General features: G+C 43.6%; 1 protein-coding gene across 2 annotated transcripts; it reads left to right on the top strand.

Moving 5' to 3' along the window:
• Positions 1-216: 216 nt before the first annotated feature.
• slc25a38b (solute carrier family 25 member 38b) lies at positions 217-20,234 on the top strand. Of its 2 annotated transcripts, XM_083656048.1 has the most exons (8): positions 217-577; positions 1,014-1,098; positions 12,720-12,844; positions 14,118-14,202; positions 14,839-15,018; positions 16,280-16,448; positions 17,773-17,936; positions 18,048-20,234. In XM_083656048.1, exons 2-8 carry the CDS (start codon positions 1,084-1,086, stop codon positions 18,168-18,170), a joined length of 861 nt encoding a protein of 286 aa, XP_083512174.1. In that variant the 5' UTR covers positions 217-577; positions 1,014-1,083; the 3' UTR covers positions 18,171-20,234. The 2 variants fall into 2 exon arrangements, with proteins under 2 accessions (XP_083512174.1, XP_083512173.1); XM_083656047.1 differs by lacking the exon at positions 217-577 and having other exon boundaries at positions 1,013-1,098.
• Positions 20,235-20,914: the final 680 nt, after the last annotated feature.

Below are 20,914 nucleotides of genomic sequence, written 5' to 3'. Positions count from 1 at the left end.
ATAGATTATGAAATAGTCAAGTGTGTGTGTGTGTGTGTGTGTGTGTGGGGGGGGGGGGGGTAGTAGCCTGACTCCGCCAGATGGGGGCGGCATTGTTCCACAAATTGTGAAACAAATGTGAACGAACTTACATCCATCTGGCAGCGTCAGGTTAGGGTAGTAGTGCAGTCAATGAGTCTACAGCAGTCACTGGCATCATTCACACGCATACCTGGCGTTAGCTCTATTTTAAAGAAGAAGAAAAAGGGACACCGATGACACTGTCTGTGCGAGGAGGACATAACCTAAATAACAATTTAAATACTAAACAGCGCGCGATAGCCGATAGGTATCCTAAAGTTAGCTACCAGAACGAGACGCCGGGGACCAGAATTGAAGAAGTGGGCTTACGGTATTAGCTACCGAGCAAGCTGTCAAACCACATCGATGGTCCACATACGTAGCATGACATTGTTGAACAAAGACTCTACCGTAGTTTTCGCAAAGTTTTGCACTGGCTTATAAATCATGGCGTTTTTCGAACTGAGTGGAGCGACCATCATCATCAGCTCCAGTCCTTAACAGACACCAAAGTCAGGTGAGGAGACTGCAGCTAGCATGCTAATGCTGTTAGCTAGCGTTAGCTACACTCTGTGTGGGTGAAGGTTGAGTCACTCTTTTCCAAAACAAAGTGACAGTCAGATAGAGAGAGGCTTCACACCACGTTTGTGTACAGTAGCTAGAAGTAACTTCACCAGTAACGTTATTTATTATTTACTTATCACTTCTCTTCTAGCATAGCCGGCCGGGTTGCTAACGTTAGCCAACAACAACACTTCATGCCATTCTGGACCTCGCTTCATCACCCACCACCATACGGCATCTTAACTAAAGCTAACTCTAGTTCAAAACATACGGTAACGTTAGTTTTCTGTGGAGTTGTAGCAGGCGGATTTATTTGGAACTGTAATTCATGGCTGTCGTCTGATCTGTCCCTTGCTGTAACGACGTTAGCTGTGGTTGAAACCATCCAGCTTCAAAACGGCATCAGAGGAGAAGCCTCGGTCCCCTCAGCAGCACACGGGCTCAGCATCCACCTCCAAGATGGAGTTGGCAATGGTAAGCGCACACCTGCTGGCTGTCATGGGCCAATCTCACCGTTGAAATGGCTGGAATTGCAGGGGGTGGGGGGGGGGGGGGGTGGCTTGATATTAAAGACAACCAGTGTTACTACTGCAAAACCCTTTTCATCCACTGATGATGATGATGATGATGATGATGATGATGATGGTGGTGGTGGTGGGGGTGGTGGTGGTGGTGGTGGGTGTGAGCGATAGAAAGGCACATCCAAACAACGTCAGTCTGGGTGGGACCTGATGCATTCAGGCACCAGTAAGACCTTCAGTCCAGGCACCAGTAAGACCTTCAGTCCAGGCACCAGTAAGACCTTCAGTCCAGGCACCAGTAGGACCTGAACTCCTTACCATGGAAATGTTCACACCAATATGCTTCCAATAATAACAAACGACTACCACTGCCACTCGCCTGAAACCATCTGCTGAAAAGGCATCCAAATGAACGAACCAATTTTCCTCTGGCAGCATGTCATTTGTCCATCACTGTGTATGTTGTTGCCATGGCACCTTTTTCCAAAGGGTCATTGCCTATCTAGAGGGCATGACAGCAATGGTAGATTGATTTTCATGCTGCAGACTTGATTTGATCGTTGCTCCAGCAGCTGCAGAAGCACTGAAATCCAGTGTCTTAAATCACCAGCAGTTATTCTTTAAAGAAAATATGATTATGGTTCAGAAATTTGATTGGATGAAGTAAGTGTAAATCTCTTCACGTGCCATCGCCAATGGGATGCATGATTTCAGGTGTATAGGTAGGTGGTGGCCACCTAAAGAGACTAGAATTCACAGACTCCCACTACGATACACTTTCTGTGAGCCACATTTACAGTCTACACACAAACGTACACAAGCCACCCCACATATCCTGCCGCTGCATGACTCATGCCATTTGACAAAGGCAGAATTTGGCAGCAAGCTTTTCAGTGTGTGAGTGTGTCGCTTCAGATAGAGATATAGAATCCTATAGAAAGCGGCGGCGTAGCTTAAGCTTCTGCTTCGACTCTGAAAGGGGGAAGGGAGGAAAAGAAGGAGCAAGCCGTTATGGGTTGGTGAGAGAGAGAGAGAGAGGCAGAGAGGGAGGGGAGAGAGAGAGATAGGTTTATTCTATATAATTATCTTTGTAGCGGCAGTGTCGGAGGGAGAAAGGAGGCAAAATGCAGGAAAAACAGGATTCTCCAAGTGGCCTGGGGAAGGTAGGGGAGATGGAATGTGTTTGTTGTGTATGTGTAAATGTGTGCCTGGGAGCATGTAGAGAAGATGTAGTGTTAGTGTATAGAGCCTACTTATGTGGTGTCATGTTATCATGCATTGGTTCTGTGAGTGCATCTACAGTACTCACGTGTAATTGTAAAGCAAATCGTTTTTTACGCCATGCAGCTTTTATGTGGTCATTGTCCTTGTCAATATTGTGCTTATTGTTATTTCCTCTGTTCCTCCATTTTTGTCTGTCTGCATATTTAGTATCTGTAGATTAACTTTCAAATTAGGCCAAATTTAGCGTCCGTCCGTCTTCACGGTTTGTCCATGAGGTGTATAACCACCGATAACGTGGAGCCTCAGCGCGATTCTTGCGTGATTCTTCCCGACAGCCCCTGTGTGTGTTTGTGTGTCTGAAGTGTGTGTGTGTGTGTGTGTGTGTGTGTGTGTGTGTGTGTGTGTGTGTGTGTGTGTGTGTGTGTGTGTGTGTGTGTGTGTGTGTGTGTCTCTCTCTCTCTGTCTCTGTACATCTGCATCATATCTACTGGATTCTGTCTATATGGGAAGTTGGCCTCTGTTGTTCTGTTTACAGCCTCAGCTGTTTGTATGTAGAAAGGCTCTACACATCATATTTGTATACTACAGTGCACTCCTCTTATAGTGATCACCCTGGGACGGGTCAAATTGATCACTATAAGCGGATGATCATTATAAAAAAAATATTTTTCTTTATTTCTCATGTGGATTACGATCTAATTGGCATTTTGTATATTTATTACATTAATAGATTACAAAGTAATGAAACAGACAGCTCCGTTATTTAGCCTACTGAATGTTATTAGTAAGTTAGGTCTCCAGCTCTTTCAAAGAGAGTCGTCTCGTGTAGACAGAGACTGTTGGAGCTATTTCATTAGTTTGATTATTCCATTATTATTTGTTAGTTTGTTGTATTTTATGTTTATAGACACTAGGGGGACTGGGCACCAGGAAGCACTTGTGGGGTAGTATAAAAGTAGTGGGTGTGTCTTATGTCAGGTGATGCACCACTGAAGGGACATGGTTTTTTACCAGAGCAAGAGAGAGGCAGCAGGATCAGCTGTACCTGTCTGTTTGATTTTGCACTAATGGAGAATAAAACAACCCAAAATATGGAACTTGACTGGACATTGAACTTCTTGATGCCTGAGTACGAACCCAACTGACATGGTGCATCAGTGGCCTTTATTGTAAGTTTTATTTAAAGTTTAGTTTGACATTTTGATAAATAGCCACTACATAAAGTAAAAAACCTCCCTTGGACAGTAAAGCTCCCTTGGAACAAATGGAACTGCCCTTGGAAGAAAGAAGTTTGTAACAAGAAAACTAAGCATTGGATTCTTTGGAGGAAATGTGGATTGTTGGATGAACGTCATCAAAGGCAATCAACTTCACCTGACACGCCAATCGAAGGAAAAGATCCCCACTATCAATTTCAGCCAAGCCAAAGCAGGAACGCATATCACAATAAAGAAACACTACCCAGACATAGTATGTGCATTGGATAAGCATTGACTGTAAAACTGTATTGGAAAACAGCACAACGACTGGAGTTGATGGTCATGTTTGCACTGCTCAGTACTTGTCCTTTGGGGGTGTTAATTGTGTTGGCATGAATGAGTTTAGGCAGATTGGTGCTGATTGTTTGATTGATGGTGAAGTGTTCCTCTGTGGGCTCTGATTGGTGTGAAATGTGTTTAGTTGCTGTATTGAAATAAGTTGTGGGCTGAATGATATGATACATTATTGAAATTAATTCTAGCATTTGGTTTGGTTGTGGTGTTGATACATGGGCTTGTGATTGTCTCAAGAAATATTTTGTAGTTGTGCTGCAGTGTTGGTGGTGTGTGTGTGTGTTAAAGGGCAAGTGCAAAATGTCTGACATCACTCACTATAAGGCAGAGGACAAGATGTCTATGCCATCAGAAAAAAGAGACATCAAATTAACTCCTAAAGGTCTGGAGTACCACATTGACATGTATCAAGCAACAAGACAATCAAAATGCAGGCAAGCAAGCAAAAGCAAGCAAGTGCTTCAAGTACTTTTGGGATCCAATGAAAATGTCACACAGGTGCAATGTGAATTGTCCAATTTCATCAAGTATTATGAGGAAGCAAAAACTGCACATGCATCTTTCCTGAATCTACCCATACCCCAGGAAGAAGTGGAAAAACAAAAGCAGTGGTTTCACACAAAAATGACACTCTATGATGATTTTGTAGACAAGGTGAAAGTATGGCTTGTTGATGCTGGTCAACCATATGCACAACCAAATGTCAAAGGTTCTGAACATGATTTGAGTGTGCCACAGACACACATGGAAGAAGTTGGACCTGGGGATAGTATTTCCAATGTCTCACGCCGTGCATCACAGGTGTCTACAACATCATCTGCACGCGTCAAGGCTCAAGCTGAAAGGGCAGCTCTTATGGAACGTGTTGCAGCACTGGAGAAAAAACATGTGATAGAGGAACAAGAGGAACAAGTGAGACAGGAAGAGGAACAAGTGAGACAGGAAGAGGAACAACTGAGAAAAGAAAAGGAAAAACTGAGAAAAGAAAAGGAAACACTTGCATTGGAAACAGAGATGGCAGCTGCTAATGCTAAAATCCAAGTATTGGAAGCCAATGCATCAAGGAGCGGCTCTAGAGTGTCAGACGGAATGCGCTCTTATTTTGAAAAGGCTAATGCATCAAGGAGCGGCTCTAGAGTGTCAGACGGAATGCGCTCTTATTTTGAAAAGGCTAATGCTCAAACCATCAGTAATCTCAATCCTACAGCACCTGCATACATTCCTGAAAAAGGCCCAAGTGACCTATCACCTTTGCCCTTGGTTGTTCGTCCAAAAGAAAAGACACAAACACAAGTTTCAAAAAAGACAGGATCCGATGCTCACACTCAAGCAACAAATCAACTACAAAACACTCAAGTGAGGCCCAGCATGCCTACCAATCCCCATCTACAAGACACTCAAGTGAGGCCCAGCGTGCCTACCAATCCCCATCTACAAGACACTCAAGTGAGGCCCAGCATGCATGCCAATCCCCATCTACAGAGAAGCTCAGTGGGCTATGTTCACACTCCCACACCAATGCAGAGTGATAACAATCAAATTGACATTATCAATATCATGCAAAAACAAAATGACATCACTACTTTATTGGTCCAACAAAATCTCTCATCTTCTCTCCCCCCAAGAGACATCCCAGTGTTTGGTGGAGATGCTCTTCAGTACCAAGCTTTCATTAGAGCATTTGAAAATGGAGTAGAGGAAAAGACAAACAACTTTGGTGACCGCCTGTACTACCTTGAACAGTACACCAGGGGTCAGCCACGAGAAATAGTGCGAAGCTGCCAGCATCTTCCTCCAAAGCAAGGATATGAGAGAGCTAAAAATCTTCTCAAAGAACATTTTGGGAATGAACAAAAGATTTCATCCGCTTATATGGACAAAGTTTTCAGCTGGACACCTATTAAAGGTGAAGATGTTGAAGCATTACAGGCTTTTGCTCTCTTCCTCCGTGGATGCTGCAATGCAACAGAACAAATAATGTATATGAAAGAATTGGACATGCCATCAAACATGAGAAGTATTATGCTTAAGTTGCCCTATAAGCTTCGGGAAAAGTGGAGAAGCACTGCCTGTGACCTACAGGAGCGGCGAGGGCAGAGGGCCATGTTTTCAGATCTTGTTGTATTTATTGAAAAACAAGTCAAGATTGCAACAGATCCCTTGTTTGGCAATATTAATGATGTACAACTTGTAAACAAAGGTTTCACTCCAAGGCAAATAAATGAGACAAAAGGACACAAAGGAAGCAGTTTTGCCACCAATGTTACTGCAGTAGAGGGAAAGGCCAAAACAGAATGGATGGGGAAAAGGGAAAGCTCCTCCCCCTCCACCTATCAAGGCTGTTTGTTCTGTAAGAAACTTGGTCACTCATTGGACAAGTGTTACCAGTTTAAAGGAACAATTCACCGTGACAAGATTAACTTCATCAAGGAGAAGGGAATATGTTTTGGTTGTCTGCAAGTTGGCCACATTAGCAGAGACTGTAAGAGTCGACTGGAGTGTAATGTGTGTCACCAAAACCACCCAGGAATTCTCCATATTGAGCATCAGGATAAAGGAACATTCATACAACAGTTACAACAGCCAACTAAATCAGTGGCAAGAACTGCAACTACCACACCCCAGACATGTGGCCATATAGGGGCCGGTGGTGAGGACGACTGCATATTTTCTATTGTCCCAGTCCAAGTGAAAAGTCACAAAGGAGACAAGGTATTACAAACCTATGCCTTCTTGGACCCTGGCAGTTCTGGTACGTTCTGCACAAGTAGTCTGGCGCAGCGGTTGAATGTGAGCCAACGAAGAACCCGCATTCTGTTAAGAACGATGGGTCAGGAAAAGACCGTGGACAGTCATGTCATATCATGTTTGGAAGTGTCTGGATTGGGCAAAGATGACTTCATAGAGTTGCCTGATACTTTCACTCAAAAATGTATGCCTGTGACAAAGCTGAATATTCCTAAGCAAGAAGATGTTGATCGATGGCCATACTTGAGGGGTATTGAACTCCATGAAATTGACTCTGATATTGACCTGCTCATTGGAACAAACGCAGCAGTGGTAATGGAACCATGGGAAGTGGTTAATAGCCAGGGAGGTGGACCCTATGCTGTGAGAACCAAAGTGGGATGGGTTCTCAATGGCCCACTTCGAGGTGGAAACGACAGCAGGAAACAAATTGGTTGTTCTGCTGTAACTACCAATAGAATTTCCATTGTAAAACTTGAAGAAATGCTGGTTAAACAATATAACCACGATTTCAGTGAGAGGTCATCAGAGGAACAGGCTGAAATGTCGCGAGAAGACATTAAGTTTATGAATGTTGCTAACAGTTCGACAGTGCTGAAAGATGGCCATTATTCCCTTGACCTTCCTTTCAGACATGAAAATTTCACCTTACCAAACAACCGCTGTATTGCAGAACAGCGCCTGTTGAGCCTGAAGAGGAAGTTTGGAAAGAATGAAAAAAAAACAAGAGGAATATACATCTTTCCTCAGTGATGTAATCGATCAAGGCTATGCTGAGATTGTTCCAGCTGACCAACTGAATCAGAGTGATGGGAAGGTCTGGTATATTCCACACCACGGGGTTTACCACCCCAGGAAAGGAAAGTTGAGAGTCGTGTTTGATTGTGGAGCAGTGTACAAGGGAACATCACTTAATTGCCAACTGTTACCAGGTCCCAATCTCACAAACTCTCTCATTGGCGTCCTTATTAGATTCCGACAGGAGCCTGTTGCAGTGATGGCCGATATCCAGGCGATGTTCCATCAGGTCAGAGTCTCAGAAAAGGACGTAAATTTTCTCCGTTTTCTGTGGTGGCCTCAGGGGGATACCCAGCAAGCTCCAGTTGAATACCGCATGACCGTTCACCTGTTTGGAGCTGTGTCATCACCAAGCTGTGCGAATTATGCACTAAGGAAGACCGCAGTTGACAACCAATCACAGTTTTCTAAAGAAGTGGTCAGCACCATCAACTGCAATTTCTATGTTGATGACTGCTTAAAGTCTTTGCCTTCAGAGGAGGAAGCAATACAGATGGTGAGAGACGTGACGGATCTATGTCATAAAGGAGGGTTTAACCTCTCAAAGTGGACAAGCAACAACCGCACTGTTTTGACATCAATTCCAGAGGAAAGCCGAGCAAAGGAAATGAAAGTGCTTGATTTGGATAGAGACAGCCTCCCACTGGAGAGAGCGCTTGGACTTCAGTGGTGTATGGATACTGACAAGTTCAAGTTTAGAACTACAGTGCAAGAAAGACCACAGACAAGAAGAGGCATCCTGTCAGTGGTTAGTTCCCTGTATGATCCCCTGGGATTTCTTGCCCCTTTTACTCTGCCAGCTAAGTTGATGTTACAGGAATTATGCAAGAGGAGTTATGGTTGGGATGAAAACATTCCACAGCCCTTCTCTCAACAGTGGTTTGAATGGCTACAGGGTCTTGAAAGAATAGCAGAGTTTAAAGTGGATCGTTGCTTCAAACCCACAGATTTTGGAAATCCCATCAGTGCACAGTTGCACCACTTTTCTGATGCCAGTCAGGAGGGGTATGGCACTGTGTCGTTTTTAAAGTTGGAGAACAGTGACAAAAGGCTGCATGTTTCTTTCCTCTTTGGAAAAGCCAGAGTTGCACCACTAAAGCAAACCACTATTCCCCGTATGGAACTAACAGCCGCTGTCCTCGCTGTGCGAGTTGATAAAATGCTCCAGACAGAGTTGCAACTTCAACTGCAAAGATCAATTTTTTGGACAGACAGTACAACAGTCTTAAAATACATCAGCAACGAAACCAAGCGTTTTCACACCTTTGTTGCAAATAGAATAGCTGTCATAAGAGAAGCAACCGATGTCAAACAATGGAGATATATTGGCTCAAAGGAAAATCCAGCTGATGAAGCATCCAGGGGAATGAAAGTGGATGACTTCCTGACAAACAAAAGATGGATTTGTGGTCCCAAGTTTCTCTCTAGGCCTGAAGAGGAATGGCCTAAAAGTGTCTTGGATCTTAATGTGATTTCGTCTGATGACCTGGAGGTTAAGAGAGACCTGGCAGTCAACTTCATTGCCAAAGACACAGACAATCATACCAATTATCTAATTAATTACTTCTCAACGTGGATGAAGGTGAAAACAACTGTCGCCTGGTTTCTGAGGCTGAGACAACTGCTCCAGCTACTGAGACAGAAGAGAAAAGAGATTCATGCTGCTATCAGCACAATTGAAAATGACCCAGAGAAACAAAAGACAACATTGGAGAAAAGAATGCACACCTTCAAAACCACCATCAGTAGACAAGGTTTGTGTGCTGAAGACTATGCCAAGGCAGAGGAGGCAATTGTTTGTTTTGTGCAAGGACAGAGGTTCAAAGATGAAGTTGCCTTATTGAAAGCCGGCATTAATGTCAAGAAAGACAGTCCGCTGTACAAACTTGATCCAGTATGGGAGAACGGAGTACTGAGAGTGGGTGGGCGTCTGAGTAGAGCAGCAATGCCAGAAGAAACTAAACACCCTGTTATTCTCTCTAAAGATCAACATGTTTCCACACTCATTCTGCACCACATCCATCAACAGCTAGGACATGCAGGAAGGAATCACATGCTGTGCCATCTCAGGAAAAAATACTGGATAACAAATGCCAACTCTGCTGCAAGAAAAGTTATAACCAAATGTGTCATATGCAGACGTCATAGAGGAAAGATCTCTGAGCAAAAGATGGCAAATCTACCAAAGGAGAGAGTATTGCCGGATGAAGCGCCGTTTACTAATGTAGGCGTAGACTACTTTGGTCCCATCAATGTCAAAAGAGGGAGAAGTATTCTCAAAAGATATGGTGTCATATTCACCTGCTTGACAAGTAGAGCTGTGCATCTTGAAGTAGCATACACGCTCGATACAGATTCCTGTATAAATGCTCTCAGAAGATTCATTTGCAGAAGGGGACAGGTATCTAGCATACGATCTGACAATGGTACAAATTTTGTTGGAGCCAATAGAGAATTGAGGGAATCCATGGCTGCCTTGAACCACAATAAGATCCAAGGTGCACTAGTACAAGATGGAGTGACATGGAACTTTAATTCCCCAGCAGCATCCCATCATGGTGGCGTATGGGAGCGCCTGATACGCTCAGTGAGGAGGGTGCTCAACTCTGTTCTCTGCCAACAATCACTCGATGATGAAGGATTGCACACTGTGCTCTGTGAGGTAGAAGCCATTCTGAACAGCAGACCTATTACAAAGGTTTCTGATGAAACAGATGACTTGGAGGCTTTGACACCTAATCACATCCTTCTCTTAAAGGGAAAACCAGCTTTACCACCTGGACTTTTTGAGCAAAAAGATCTATATGTCAGGAGGAGATGGCGGCAGGTGCAGTATATTGCTGACCTCTTTTGGAAGCGGTGGATCTCAGAATACTTGCCTATAATGCAAGAGAGACAGAAATGGTCCAGAGTAAGAAGAAGTCTCACTCCTGGAGACATTGTCATCATTGCAGATGCTACAGCTCCCAGAAGCTCTTGGATGATGGGCAAAGTTTTGGAGGCTAAACCAGATGCTAAAGGCCTAGTGCGCACTGTACGGCTTCAAACAAAACACAGTGTATTGGAAAGACCTATCACAAAGGTCTGTTTGCTACTGGAGGCAACAGACTAGAACAATACAAGCTAAACTTAACCTTTCTCTTTTCACAGGAAGAAGAGAAGATTTAGTTGATCTAAAATACATGACACATACCACATATTATTGAGATAATGTGTTTATTCATAGCTCCATTGAAATTTATTTTGTAATTGTGTTTATATTTTACACAATTAGGGGCCGGTGTGTTGGAGCTATTTCATTAGTTTGATTATTCCATTATTATTTGTTAGTTTGTTGTATTTTATGTTTATAGACACTAGGGGGACTGGGCACCAGGAAGCACTTGTGGGGTAGTATAAAAGTAGTGGGTGTGTCTTATGTCAGGTGATGCACCACTGAAGGGACATGGTTTTTTACCAGAGCAAGAGAGAGGCAGCAGGATCAGCTGTACCTGTCTGTTTGATTTTGCACTAATGGAGAATAAAACAACCCAAAATATGGAACTTGACTGGACATTGAACTTCTTGATGCCTGAGTACGAACCCAACTGACATGGTGCATCAGTGGCCTTTATTGTAAGTTTTATTTAAAGTTTAGTTTGACATTTTGATAAATAGCCACTACAGAGACACCACCATCTCTTCAGACTGACAGACAGATGCTGCGATCTCTCCATAATATACACAGAGACATGCACCACATATTGTTGCTGTATCTCGTTGGCTCATTTTTTGGCAGTTTGTAAGCAAAGAAACAATAAAATTACTGTAGTTTTAAATTGGTACCCCATTGTTCTCAGGTGTGACTGACAAGGCCCAAAATGATCACTGTAAGCAGAGTATTGATCACTATAAGGAAATTATTTAAACAGCATGTGGAATGATTTGGGTCTAAGCTTTTTGATCAATAACCGTGATCACTATAAGCGGATTCCACTGTATTGATATTCAAATTATAGCTCTGTATATTATGTATTTAGTTGAAATGTGTCAGGAGTTTTGTCATATTAATTAATTCTTTGAACATTTTCTGTTGTTTTGAGAAAGTTGTATCCTACTGTATGTGTTGCAGTGAAGAACCTTTCTGACACAACATAAAATATTAAATAGCATAATTTCATGTCGTGTCGATTTTATGTCATGTCGTACAAATTAGCAGTAACCCATACTGGATTTCTGGTGCCGATACTGATATTCGGCAGTTTAAATTCCAATATTGATATATCAGCCAATATTCTTTATACAGTATAGACGGATTTCACAGTCAGTCCTGCTCTGCTTCTCTTTTCTTTTTTTTCCTGTCCATAGCAAACACTGCAACAGGAAGTGAGCTGGGGTTCAATTTAGAATGTTTTTGTTGTCAAATTAAAACCGTATATATATACGTACATAAACAAAAAATTTTTTTTAATGATCCCTCAAATATCAAACACTTCTGACAAAGATATGCAATGAAGACAGGATATTTTACAGTTTAACAAAAAACTTAATTGTCCAAAATGACATCATTAAACGGTAAACTTGACTGGGAATTTAAAAAAATAATCTAAATAACTATATTTAAAAAAACACACACATACAAATAGAGCAAATATACAAATACGGTATACGAATGTCTTGAATGAAGAAAAATGATCAAACTCTGGGTAAATTCTACCTATCCTCAAGATAAGTCTCTCTCTCACATCTTTTTATCTGTCACAGTGTAACAGCCAGGAAGTGACTTTCTGTCTCTGCCTGACAGCAGAATAAACACAACCTGCTCTCCCTGGGTTGCCAGGTCTGCCACAGGTCAGCAGAATAAACACAACCTGCTCTCCCTGGGTTGCCAGGTCTGCCACAGGTCAGCAGAATAAACACAACCTGCTCTCCCTGGGTTGCCAGGTCTGCCACAGGTCAGCAGAATAAACACAACCTGCTCTCCCTGGGTTGCCAGGTCTGCCACAGGTCAGCAGAATAAACACAACCTGCTCTCCCTGGGTTGCCAGGTCTGCCACTGTGGTGGCCTGTACTTCATTAGGGAGACCCTCAGTTTGCTGTTGGCCACAGTGGTCACATATTCTGCCAGTCAGATAGAGTTCTCATCTGCTTTGTGTTTTTCTCCCATCTTCTCTCTCTCTCTCTCTCTCTCTCTCTCTCTCTCTCTCTCTCTCTCTCCTCTCTCTCTCTCTCTCTCTCTCTCTCCTCTCTCTCTGGCTCACCGTCTCCCCAGGCTCACCCAGCTCTCAAAGCCTTTATGTGTGGCTCTCTCAGCGGCACCTGCTCTACGCTGCTCTTCCAGCCTCTGGATCTGGTCAAGACCCGCCTGCAGACCCTGCAGAACAACAGCAAGCCAGGGTATGCATGTGTGCACACACACACACACACACACACACACACACACACACACACACACACACACACACACACACACACACACACACACACACACACACACACACACACACACACACACACACACACACACACACACAAGTCAAGCCAGGGTATGTGTGCACATACACAAGTCAAGCCAGGGTATGTATGCACACACACACAAGTCAAGCCAGGGTATCTGATTCTGTGCACACACACACACACACACACACACACACACACACACACACACACACACACACACACACACACACACAGAAGTCAAGTGTGTGTGTGATAGAGCTGCAACAATTGATTGATTAATCCATTAGTTGTCAATTATTAAATGAATTGCCAACTTTTTTGATAATTGATTTTTAAGCAAAGAAAAGTCAATTCTCTGATTCCAGCTTCTTAAATGTGGATATTTTCTGGTTTGGTTTCTTTACTCCTCTATGACAGTAAACAGAATATCTTTGGGGTTGTGGACAAAACAAGACATTTGAGGACATCATCTTTGACTTTTGGAAACACTGATCGTCATTTTGTTTTTGTGCCATTTTCTGACATTTTATAGACCAAACGACTAATCAATTAATCAAGAAAATAATCGCCAAATTAATCGACGGTGAAAATCATTGTTGCGGCCCTCCTGTATGAACATGTACACATGTACACATCGTGCCCAGAAGCAGTGCACACATGCTGTCAGGCACGTGTTACAGATGAGCGCGCTCATCGCGTTTATTCCCCCCCCCTCTCACTTTGACTCATACACAAACACGCACGCAACATGTCAAGTTGAAGCAACATGCTCTCCGGGCACGCACACTACAACAGTACGACACACACTCACACACACACACGCTAACAAAGAACTCTCACTGCAAGCAGTGAGTCCACTGTTATGACCCATATAAGGCAATTAGTCACACCAGCAGCACCATGTAATTAGCCATGCTCACAAGCCGTTAGCTCGGCTGCAGTTAGCTCTGCTAAGGACCGGCACAGGAAATGTTCACGGTAAAAACAAGGGGTTTTATTTGAAACAACGTTCTACAGGTGCAGGCTAGGCTATGCCTTGGAAGAATCATTTGATTCTCGGGGGTCGTGTCTTTTCTTAGTCGTATTGTTCACTGCACTGCACGACACGTCACACCCATGTATTTATAACATGTCTGCATAACGATGTGTCCTGTGTGTGTTTGCATCTCAGTCTGTGTGTCTGTAACCATTCTTCAATTTCATCCCTCAGTGCACCGAAGGTGGGGATGTTGACCGTTTTCATCAGTGTGATTAGGACAGAGAATTTCTTCAGTCTGTGGAGGGGAGTTACACCAGTGAGTAACTCCATTTGATTGCACGTGCAACGTTGTGATTGTCTTTATCTAGCTTTCCTACCTCTCATCTGTGTATATTGATGTGACCGCTACGCTGCACACAGACACTAAGACAAATTCCTCGTATGTAACTTGCATACTGTGGCAATAAAAGTGATTCTGATTCTGATAACTGACCTCATTCATACTAAGAAACCCTGCAATTATCAGTTTCACATTCACATTATGTGCATGTAGCCACATTCTATATCTTGCCCCGGTCCTCATTGACTACGTTTACATGCACACAATATTCAATATTCCTTATTTAAAAAAAGACAATATTTTGATTAAGCTGTTTACATGGCTAATGAAAATGAATAATGCACTAATATTCCCGTTTACATGCAGCTGTTCATACCCTGCTATAGACCCTTTTCACGTGGGGCATTTTGTGTCGAAAAGGCAGGGTAAACACAGGTGCAAGCAAAACACTAATGAGGGTTTCCAACTTCCATGACTGGAATTTGGAAACCCTCATTTCATTTTGGTCAAGAGCTTCTTTAACACCATCCCATAAAACACAACAGGCATAATTGAAGAAATCTTTGGCACTCGTCCAAATACTCTCTTCTCCCTCCTCTTCCCCACCGCCAGTCCTTTGTGCGCTGCATCCCCGGGGTGGGCATCTACTTCAGCACCTTCTACTCCCTGAAGCAGCACTTCTTCCTGGACCGCGCCCCCAACGCTGGCGAGGCCGTTCTGCTGGGGGCCGGGGCCAGAGCCGTGGCCGGAGTCTCCATGCTGCCTGTCACCGTCATCAAGACGCGCTTTGAGGTGAGAGCACAGAGCCCCACTGACCCTAAGATGGCTGACTGTGTGTTGACATGACAGTATTTATTTATTTTATTTATTTAAGATTTATTTGACAGGGACAATACACATCAATCCACACTTTAGTTCACACTACAGTGTAAATGTGTCAGATTTAGCCAAGAGGCTAATTTGCATCTGTAGTCCCTGGACAAGTTAACAATATGGTCAACAGGTCACAGTATAACAACAAAACAATTCAAATTAAAAACAAAACAATATCAAGTCAACAATATAGCAATTATGATTAAAAACAAAGCAATGGGTTAGAAACAATGTGGGATTAAAAATACAGAGTGAGAGCAATGTCCACACATACAGTAGATAGATGACAGTGGTACACTGTCATCTAGTAGATAGATAGATAGATAGATAGATTGTTTTATTGGGTGTTTATTGGATTCGGTACGAGTTTGGTACAACGGGGGAAAAAGCAACAAAAAAATCACAAATGCATAAGGCTAGGTTTCTTTGAATTTATTTGGAACCTATCTTTTGAACAGGCAGTACTAGTGCTCCACCTAGTGTCATAATTTGGTACAGCATGGCCCCGCAGTGTATGAAAGCAGTAAATACTAACGGTGAACTTGGCTCTGTCTGTGTAGGCATTTAAGAGTCTGGTTAAAAGCAGCGGGGAGAAGTTTCTTTTGCCCGTCTCCGGTGATCGGTGCATCTGTGTGATGTTGTCTAACTCGCACTCCATCGCTGTTGTAGTCCACTGGGAACCCGGAGCTCTCCCACACAGCTGATTTGAAAGAAGCAGGTGGCTCTTCTAGCTCCTGTGTCTCATCTGCCCTCGCCATAGTCAGTCACAGTGAAAACATTGTCGTCTTCCTCATCTTGTTTAGGTGTGTCTTCTCCTGTGGTTGGTTCTCGTTCTTCAAAGGCGTTCAAACAGCGTTTAGGAGCTTTACCGCCACCTTCTGGATTGGCTGTATCGACGTATTCTTTGTATAGCTGCACGCACCCGAACCGTGACGCCCATACCGTGACGTCACGGGACGAATACACACACCGTGACACCCCTATTGGTCATCATCCATTCATTGGATCTCATAATGCTATAGTTTTCTCTTGCAGTTTTCTAAGCAAAATATTCAGTTGTAGTCGGGTAAAGGTGGTATCGAAGCAAAAAAAAAAAAAAAAAAGAGAACCGCTGTTGTAAGTTACCTGTGCGATTCCAATGTCCTGAGGCGTTGTAACGCTGTCTGCATGGTGTTTTCAGAGCGGCCGTTACAACTACGTGAGCGTGGTGGGCGCTCTGAGGAGCGTGTATGAGACCGAGGGCGTCAGGGCTCTGTTCTCTGGGCTGACTGCCACGCTGCTGCGAGACGCCCCCTTCTCCGGCATCTACGTCATGTTCTACAGCCAGGCCAAGAGGTCGCTGCCTCCAGGTGAGAGCCACTCAGCATCTACGTCATGTTCTCTGCTAGCCTGGGTGAACCCAGCCTTCAACGTGACGTCACAGGCTCTGCCTGTAGCGTAAGTTTCTTCGTGATTGATAAGCACATAGAGGTCACGTGGAGGCTGGGTTTACCCAGGCTACTGTTCTACAGCCAGGCCACAAGAGGTCGCAGCCTCCAGGTGAAAGCCACTCAGCCGCATCAAAAAACGGAGCACATTTAAAACGTCAAGTGCTCTGTTGTGGAGCGCCGGCTAGCAGGATGCCTATTGTCGCTATGCTGCCGACTTGCCATCGGAATTCAGTCAAGTTGTACATTGTACTGTAGCTTGACTGGATTGCTAAACGCTGTTTATGCGGTTAAATCATAGAAAAACAGTGAGGAATCACACGCAAGTGCTTCTGCTTTGGCAATCATGCTGCTGTGCTGCCAGGCTACAAGATTTTTTTTTCAAAGAAGATGTAATAAGATAACTATAAGAGGCTGCTACTAACTGAACCTAATTTAGCAATGTTACCTGAATCGCACTATTGTACATTCATAGTCTAGTGTCTTTGAAACTAATGGCCTCGGAAATGGACTTTAGCCCTATTTCTAGTGTGTCCCTACACTCAGGGTTGTCAAACATACGGCCCGGGGGCCAGATCTCTCCCGCCAAAGGGTCCAATCCGGCCCACAGGATGACTTTGCAATCAATTGCAGAGTGTAAAACTTGCACTGAGAAATCCTTCAATCCAATGTGATGCAGTAGTGCAGGCTAAGAGGTACCAGGTTTCAGGAGCAAGTTGAATATGAAGCAGCCTATTCATGTTTTCTGGGTTCATCACTAAGTGATCAACTATTTTCATTAACCTTGAATATAGAGGATTGCACAGTTGCCATCAATTGTAATGTGCAGGTACAGTACAGACAGTAGATCTGATCATTTGTTTGATGGTCGCTGAGATAACGCTGCATGAAAAGGTGTTCTTAAAATGTACTTGTAATTCTTTACACAAAAATAAACTAATTTGGTGCTTTGTCATTTGTAGGTTATTATCTTTTCTGGCTCACTTGAGACCAAATTGGGTCACGTGTGGCCCGTGAACTAAAAATGAGTTTAACACCCCTGCTGCCCTACATCATAAAGTTAAAGTCGTTTGAGGTGCCGGGCTCTCCGGGGCAAGCGTTTCAATTCTTAATTTCAATTCCTTGGTGGAAATGGTTGAAGAAGCCCAGATCTACCTTCCTGCATTTCTTAGGCCGTGCAATTACACGATACATTTCAGTATTGCTGTTGTCATTTCCTCCTGACACTTTGCTGTGTCTCCTTCAGAGGTGAGCTCGTCATGCTACGCCCCGCTGGTGAACTTCGGCTGTGGAGTGGTGGCCGGTGTCCTGGCCTCTCTGGTCACCCAGCCTGCCGACGTGGTGAAGACCCACATCCAAGTCAGCCCCGCCCACTGGAGCACGGCCGACGCTGTTCGCTACATCTACACGGTGCGTGTTCATTTATTTCTACCAGACATGTTCATTTTCCAAAGCTGTATTGGTTTACAGTTATGCCAGTAACGCAACACTGAACTCCCCCCCCCTCTCTCTGTTGTACAGGAGAACGGCCTGCATGGGTTTTTCCGCGGTGCAGTGCCCAGGTCTCTTCGGCGCACTCTGATGGCCGCAATGGCCTGGACTGTCTACGAACAGCTGATGGCTCGGATGGGCCTCAAATCCTGAACAGCAACCCGCCTGGGATCGCGTGACCAGAGGGCTGGATGAACTTGAAGGGGTCGATGGTATCTTTTTTTCACAGCGAATGCCCCACGCAAGAGGAAGAGGCAACACAGCAGATCGCAGCAGACTACCAAGATATTGAGCGGAGAAGCAAGGTGGCTAGAAATGGTTGAAAAGAGCGATGAGAGTGAGAATGCGAATGTGTATGGGATTTTGTTGGTTTTTACACGTCTGTCAAAATGTGCTTGTGTCAGTATCTGTTAGTGCGTGAGTTCACCTGAAACACTCTGATGTCATCCTGAACTGAAGTGACCCTCCCTCAGTGAACCTATTCCTCCTCTGACTTTGTGTTGGAAGTGAAACCCTCTAACACCACCGAGGACAGGCTGCCATCTGATCCAGTGACAGAGGGACGATACTCTCCTTGTCATCGTAGTCGCCTTTGCCGAGGTGTTTGGAGAACGCTGCCCGAGACAAAGGTGACACTCGGCAAAGCTGGTACACTCTGACTCTCTGCTGAGCTGACCAAAAACATAGTGCAGCAGACAGGAAGAGAAGACAGTGACTCCGGCTTGTGCCGTATTTATGAAACTAGACTGTGGTTTCTTACTGGCCAACTGACATATTTATTGACAGGCAGAGAGACGGACTGTGGTTTCTTACTTGCCCAATGGCTTATATTTATTGACAGACAGGCAGAGAGAAGATTGGTTGTTTTGTTTTGTTTCAAGCTGAGACAATCGCAATGAGCCACACTGCTGTGCATTGTGTGGAAAGAAGCTAGGCTGCACTGACTAACTTCAATAAGCACAATAAAGCATTTCTAGCATACTACTCCTAAACTTACCGCTGAGGTGCATCCTTTACTCGGCCTAATCAAACCACATGTGCTTTCTAAACGAGTAATGATCGCCGATTGCATCTGGACTTAGCAAAAGCAAGTAGTGATAGTGTATCAGTTCCACCAGGATGTTGTGTTTTGCAACAAAATGTTTGATTTTGCAACCGCTTTCTAAAAAAAATAATAATAATACTCAAGGCAATTTACAGCATTTTCTGTGTTTTAAGTAAGCACTTTGACTTTTTTGTTAGATTTTTTATAAAGGGCAAAATCATCTTTCAAATATTGGCGTTATTACTGAATTTGGTGAACTCAATGTGATCACAAAACATGCAGATCTCGGCGTGTGAAACGGCAATGAGAAGCCTCTTTAGTGTATCTCCATCACAATAAGCAAGCAAGCAAGCGCACTCTTTCTGCCACTACTGTATGCGTGGATCCAGCCTCCCACTGGCCTTTGTAAATATTGTCTATAGCCTATATACAGACTTATTCATTGTCACAAATGAAGGCCATATTTTTATGTTGATTGTACAGTGTGCCATTTGCTACAGATAGTATTTATTAATAATATTAAAAACGTGATATATTGAAAAGGATTGTTGTATAGAAGTGTTTATCCAGAAAACAATGGCGATGGGAAGCTTCCATCAGTAGAAAAGACCGACTGGTTTGATTGATGGGTTGAATTTGCTGAGCAACAGTGAGACGCAACACAACAGAGAAGCTACGAAGTTGTATGAGCCTGATAAACCTAGTCACTTATATCCACTACACCCAGATACCGAAGTGGTTCTATTCTGTATGAGCCTCCTTTGCTCTGGCTTGGGAAGGTTTGCATGTGGATACGAACCTTTGACTATTCTGATGATAAACAGTCTAGTAGTGAACACTACTGAACTGAAGGGAGACGTGGTGGGAATGAGCAGTTGAACGTGAGAAACAGGACCTACGTGGTTTTATCCAAGGCCCCCTTGAGGTTAATGAAGGTACAGTAAGTGGATTGGAGTTTGTGTGTGACTTGAAGTGATTTCTATCGGCTTCTCGAACAAACTCTGTACTCAACTGTGTGCACTACTGTGTGCTGTAATTCACACATTTTGCCTTGCTGGCTATCATCGCATCACTTCTACAGTATAGTCTGTTGATTTGCTGTTGTGACTATATTGTATATGGTCGTCGTTCTAGTAGATTGTTTGGTCTGTGCATGTGTTTGCTCAGACGCCTGTTGGTCAATAAAGTTCCACTTCCTGTTGGACCATATCTGAATTTAATTGTGCTCCAATCTTTTTCCTTTCCCCGCAACTTTTTCTATATCAGGGTAAAAGACACTAAATGAATGATATCAACAAACACGATCACAGAGCAATGTGTGTATCTGTGTAAGGCATCCCTCTCCCTACATTACTAATGAATGGCAGGTGAGCAGTCACATAGCGAGTGAATCTCAACTATACAATTCTACTGATTTAAAAGATTTGCCTTGCATATTAGGAAATATTCATAGATTAAGCTAATTTTTATTTATTCTTTTGCAATGATTTACATCAGGGGTCACCAACCTTTTTGAGGTCGAGGGCTACCTGAAGGGTAGAGAGTCATGTCGGGGGCTACCTGTTGAAATTTGCTCGATTTACCTTTAAATAATGAGTATTATGCATTTAATCGAGACATACACTCTTTTCTTTCACTGTTGTGAAGAAGAACTCTTCCTCCCACTCCTCTTGAAATTGGTAATGTTTTTTCTTTCACTTTTCTGCCATTGTTCTTGCGTTCCATCATTTAGCTTAGCCGACTGATATAATCATTGGCAGCTGGCAGTAGCACTGTCGCAGAGTGAATGACGTAGTGACGTAACGTAAAACTAAACTTTGACCCCAGCCCAGGCGGATCAAAATAGTTAATC

This window comes from Poromitra crassiceps (assembly GCF_964638095.1).
Source record: "Poromitra crassiceps genome assembly, chromosome: 19".
Lineage (NCBI taxonomy): Eukaryota > Metazoa > Chordata > Actinopteri > Beryciformes > Melamphaidae > Poromitra > Poromitra crassiceps.
The sequence above is the reverse complement of the archived record's forward strand: the minus strand, read 5'-3'. Positions and strand labels throughout refer to the sequence as shown.

What these genes read in the sequence shown, in the direction of transcription:
- slc25a38b (XM_083656048.1), top strand. An exon ending in TGTGGAGGGGAGTTACACCA is followed by an intron (nt 14,203 to 14,838) that starts GTGAGTAACTCC and finishes CCCCACCGCCAG; the next exon opens with TCCTTTGTGCGCTGCATCCC. An exon ending in CAAGAGGTCGCTGCCTCCAG is followed by an intron (nt 16,449 to 17,772) that starts GTGAGAGCCACT and finishes TGTCTCCTTCAG; the next exon opens with AGGTGAGCTCGTCATGCTAC.